The following is a 5700-nucleotide window of genomic DNA, read 5'->3' as shown; positions in this document are numbered from 1 at the left end:
TACAAAACTTAAGGTCTTACAAAATCTTTGGCTTGAAAATCAAGAGTATTTCAAAACCCTAATCTATTTATTCTATTATAAAATTTAGAGCAATTTACAAATACTGAAAGTTACTGAAAGGTCAAGAGGTGCCAGATTTTTAAAGATCAAAGTAAACACCATTTTTCTCCCTTATAATTAAAGTTCTCGAAAGATTTTCTATGTTCAATTCCATGAATGTTCATAGTTAAAGTTACTTATGAAGAAATCTTTTCTTCAATTATATAATGAACTATTGTAGTACAGAACTGGAATGGTACAAGCAAAATACTCAACTTCATAATTTGATAAATAATAAGTGAAAAAGATATTACACATGAGTATGACACAACATTCTAGGTAGGGTCCTACCTACCTACCTATATTTAAAAAAAAAAGCTTATGGGAGGAAAGGGGAACCTACTTATCAATTTATTGACTGACAGGACAACGCAAACAAGGATGGCTGGATCAGAGTGTAAGTGACCAATTCCTTCTGGTAGCCTCAGATAGTGCTCCACACCTGACTCCCAACCTTGACGTACTGTGCCATCTCTATAAAAATAAGTACAATTCAAAAGTTGTATATGAAAAGGAAAAGAGGAGGGAGGGAAGCAAGAAAGCGAGACTTGCTAACTTGAAGGAAAAAAAAAAAAAAAAAGTTGGTGGCCTGTAACTGAAAGGGAATAGTGCAAAGTTAATCTTTGGCCCCTTTAAAACATTGGATACTGATTAAAAAAAAATAACAAATATCAAAGAAGGCTTATTATAGTAATAAGAAGCTGCCTAGCTCATTAAAGAAACTGTCTGGCCCAGGCCTAAGTAGTAGATATTTTGCAATTCAATTTCAAAAAGTTAAAAAAAAATTAACAAACTACCTCCCCCCAATCAGAAATGAGATTCTTCCCTTCAGAAAAATCTCCCTGTAAATGATATAGCCAGGCCTGAATTTCTGGGGCCAAGGTTGCCTTAGATTTCTTTGCTCCCTGTTTTCTGCAGCTGTAAATGCCTCTGCCACCCCCTGCTCCAAGGGCTGCCCCGAGACAGGCACGAACACAATCTAAACCCTCCGTTCCAGCACTGGTTCTGCAGTCTCGTATCGTCTTCCCATCACAGTGCACTGCTCAATTGTTCACTTTAATACTCTAAGCAATAAAGACCACTTTTGTTATAGAAATGACTTTTATAACTTTAAACAATACAGATTAAAAAGTATAAGATAAAAGGAAGCATACACTAAAAATCAGATTTATGAAGAAGAGTTTTTCTTATTGGTTGGAAAATTTTAGTGATGATTTAATACTGCTTATGCAATTCTGCACTGCGCATAGGAACTCAGAATACTGTGCAACACCAAGTAATTTATACACATGCCAGTTTCTAATTTACTTACAGTAACTATCAGTTTAAACGACCGTTTTGCAAGCTCCTCAGACTTGAACTCCATCATGTTTATGACCTTTGATTTCATGTGTGTAACATCAGCTTTCTTTTTTCTTTTACCCTAAATAACCAAGAACTGGCTGTATGCCTTTTTATAGGGGAAAAAACAGCTTTTCTACTCAGATGCTTTTTACTATTAGCTTTCACAAAATTTAATAATGCCCACATTATTAAAATGAAAAACTGGAATGAATTTAGACATAACTACACTTTTAAACAAAATATGTAACCTGGCAAAGCTGATGATTTTGTTTAAAAAAACTCTAGGTGTTTCTGAGACACATCAGGCAAGTGAAGGGATCCGGAATATGCGGAAGACAATTTTCTCTCCCTGGAGATCCGCTTTTGCTCCTCAGTAGATGACCAGATTTTGAGTCAACTGTTTTAAAATTCTGGCATTTTGTTCTCTTGATAAGGAAAAAAACCCCACACTCTTGTCAAGTTCATGTGTTTTAAAAAATGATAAAGTCTCCAGGTCAGGGAATAAAGAAAGCTTTTAAGTGCTTTATACCTAAAAGGGAGCAATAGCAATTTTGATATCAGTAACGTCCCTTTCGATTTAAAAAAGATTGGTCCTCAAAATGTTCAAATTATTCTACATAAATGACTTCTGAAACTTTTTAAACAATTGTATTTTCTTTTTGCCCAAGACTCATCATAAATTATTCAAATTAAACTAAATTAAAATTGATTTCAGCAGAAAGTAGAAATGTTTCAAAACATAAAATATCATCTACTATTGATTTTAATGTGAAACTGATAACAACTTACACTAAAAAAAAATATATATGTCATTAAAAAATTTTTTCCAGTCTTTTCCCTTCTACCCAGGAAAATTTTATAACTGATGTCACCAAAATGAGCCCTTGGTGATCTTTTGAAGTCTTCCAAAGAGTATACCTTGGTGGACTTACTGGTGGTCTCCTTCGACTCGTCTCTTACGCACTACGAGAAAAATGAAACTATGTTAGAAACCCCTATTAATTTTAACAGTGCTAATTTGCTTGTAACAAACAAGTTTCCGTATAATCCAGTTATAGTATGACCAAAATATAAATGTCCATTTTTTACATGATAATTAATAATTTAAAAAAGCCCTCATTTATCTGTTGAGAAGTGAGGGGCTTCAGAACAAAAAGTATGTATCCTAAGCTCACTGACTGATACCTGTGCCTACACAAGAGCAGCTCTACAAATCTAAAACACAGAATCATCTTCATTTGTTTATTGAAAAAATGTATTACCATACCTAGGTTAAAAAAAAGACTAATAAATTACTATGTTAAATTTTGATATGACATTCAGGCAACCGGGGTTAGAACATATTAAAAGTAACTATCTGCATGCTTTCCTGATCAGACACTGCAAGGTATTTCCTTAGTCTGTAAAAGAACATAACAAAAACATTTTTGTCATTTTCAAAGATAAGTGACTTGCTACTGCTTTCCAAAGTTTCCTTCTCTCATCTTCTATGAAATGAACCAGTTCAGGGCTCTGACAAAACAACAAATGCAAAGTAATGAAAATCTCAGACCCTGGTAATGTGGTGGGGCCACTTCTGGCCATGATAAACTTTGCCTGCCAAAGTAGCCAGCCAGCTAGCTCAGCTGATGGAGTGAAGGTACATATATCCGGGGATTCTCAGCTTCTTCATGGGCTGGTGATGCCGAACCACTCAGCTGTGCTCACTAGCAGCAGGGCAAGGCCTTCAACTTCAGATCTTGCTACCTGCACTCTCAGCTACCAGCCACCAGAGAGCATTCTCTGAGAGCCACCAACTTGGGGCTCCTCAGCCTTGTGGCCAACTCCTATTTAGAGAGGACAAAAAGCACAGGTTCTGGAGTCAGTGACAAATAGAGTGTGAATCGTGGCTCTGTCACTCTTTTGTATTGTGTTCTTTGGCAAGTCAGTTAACTCTCTGAGCCAGCTTGTCCTCTGTAACAGGAGAATGATGACATCTGTATCTCCTGGCTGCCTGGTGCGCTATTGAGAACACAGTAAGCATTCAGTAAAGAGTAATCAGCTTCATTATCCATCACAGCAGGATTATGAGATGGTCCTGAAGCCCTGGTCAGCCATCTTTTTGGGGTGAAGAAAGCCAGTTTGGCTATTATTTTTAGAGGACTTGCATTTACGCATTACTGCTTTTGATACTTTCCCCAGTAAGTTCCTCTGTTTCAGTTAGATTGCTGGTCTATTAATTTCCTACCGCCTCTGTCTATCGAAGCAAGCAGGAAGGCAACTGCCTCTTTTTTCAACCAAATTGGCTGTTTGATAAGGAGCTATAAGCCAGTAAGTGCACTTGGCTGGGCCACAGACTGTGCTTTTCTGACTGCCAGCTTCTGTTTGTAGGCCTTTAATAGATGAGACCAGACATTCAAGGTATGTGTATAAAAGCTTGTCCAGCCATTGGCTAGGTGCTAGTTAGGAAACAAACCAACCAACCCACCCCCAGAAGGACTAAAGTATCAGGTTCTCATGAGCATTTTTATGCTTATCTATATCACGTTTACCCCTGACTCTCAATTTTAGTCCAGGCTAACAAAGAACAAGTTTCATGTGTTTACTGGAATATTAAGAAAAAAATTGAAAGGGAGACTTGCGTCCTCAAATACAAACTAAACTCATATATATAGATCTCTGAAATATAAAAATATCTGAAAGGCAAACTTCAGATAATTCTTTAGAATAGAACACTTTAAAGAAAAATTTGAATTGCAGCAAGGTTTGGATGTTATTATTGGCAGACCATTTCAGATGTTCAAATGTATGGTATAAAAAATATATGCTATAAATAAAATCTATAGGACAGAGTGCAGCAAACAAAAAGATGTAGAAAATGGATTATGCAATTAGCTAGTGTAAAGATAATGAGAGATTCAAAGTTAAACTGAATATCGCATATATACCATATAACCTCTTTGTTGGTACAGCTATGACATTTCTTAGCTGAAGAGATAGAAAGTAGGTAGAATTATTTCAATGAATAGCTGAGACAAAGAAAACGATGAGAGAGGAAAAGATGCTATCAAAAGCAGAACAACAAATAGAGCCCAATTTGCAAGATGAAATTGCAAAATTACATGCCCAAGAGATTCTGTACAAGTTTCAAGACTTGTTCTTTGATATCTCTTTCCAGTGACTACATATCAGGCTGCTGAGACCTGTATGTCAGAAAACATGGTCTTCAGGCTTTCCACCTTGATCTACAGGCAGAGGTCAGAGTGTATGGCTGAAAAATAAATCAAGCTGAGTGCACGAATGGGAGGCTGCCGCCGCTGTGTGCACAGCAGAGGACAATGGGGCAAAAAGCCATTTCTGACTCCTCTTTCTCACCTGGTGCCCACTTGTTACCTTCCAGCAATTCGTCGGTTCATCCTCTAGGGGACAGACTTATAAATTTTGCCCTATTAACAATTCTTTGGATCTGGTCCACTTTCTTTCCAAAACCCACTCTATTGATGTAAGTTCTATATCATCATTAGTCACCTGTGAACGTCCTAACTCACCTCATTTTCTATCTCTGAAAGAGTAATAAAAATAGTTCTTTTTGAAGTATCATCTTAATCACGCATTTGGTGACCCATATTGGCTCTCAAGTGCCTCCCACATAAAATCCAAAGAAATCTAAGCTTTTTATCAAGTAATTTTAGTGTCTTCTACCAACTCCCTCTCTTAATCTGCTGACACCAGTGTCTTATCGTTAGCTTCAAACAAGTACTTATCCAAACTTTATTCCGGAGCCAGCATTATGCTATGAGTCAGTTCTAAAATCTGCAGGCTGTCATCAGCATATACAGAACTAGCTTGCTCTCAAATGTGGGCTTTTATCCACACAATTCCTCTCTCTAGGAATATCCTTATTGTCATTTCATGCCTGAGATCCATGTCTGAAAATCTAGTTTGGATCAGAACGAAAGATCGTGAGTAGAAGTCAGGGGAGCTCCCAGGACAAAGCTGTTTGCTTTCTCTCTATTCTGCTTTGTCAGACCACGACTTCTTCAACACGGCCTCCTCTCCAACACATTGCCACGGACAGCCACTCTGTTGCTCAGGTCAATGTAAAGCAGCCTAGGAAATACTCTTCATCTGCGCCCTTCATCTTCCATTTGCGAAATCTCCCTTACTCTAATACTGGACATTTCTTTTCTTACAGAAATTTAGGCAAAGTGCCTACCACAATAGGCTTTGCAGAAGAGTGCACAACTGCTAAGGCCTTGCAAAGGTTAGTGTCCCTGC

The 5700-nt window shown here is 37.4% G+C and overlaps 1 protein-coding gene across 1 annotated transcript in view; it reads right to left on the bottom strand.

The window, feature by feature from the left end:
- Positions 1–1508: 1508 nt before the first annotated feature.
- The window catches only part of TMOD3 (tropomodulin 3 (ubiquitous)), a 36091-nt gene continuing 31899 nt past the window's right edge, over positions 1509–5700 (bottom strand). The window contains exon 9 of the mRNA XM_012658094.1: positions 1509–2406. Coding sequence (XP_012513548.1) covers positions 2372–2406 — 35 coding nt within the window. The 3' untranslated portion in view covers positions 1509–2371. The remainder of the gene's footprint in view (positions 2407–5700) is intronic.

The sequence above is a fragment of the Propithecus coquereli genome, unplaced genomic scaffold (genome assembly GCF_000956105.1).
Source record: "Propithecus coquereli isolate 6110/MARCELLA unplaced genomic scaffold, Pcoq_1.0 Scaffold57, whole genome shotgun sequence".
Lineage (NCBI taxonomy): Eukaryota > Metazoa > Chordata > Mammalia > Primates > Indriidae > Propithecus > Propithecus coquereli.
Note: the sequence above shows the minus strand (reverse complement) of the source record. Positions and strands in the feature narration are given on the sequence as shown.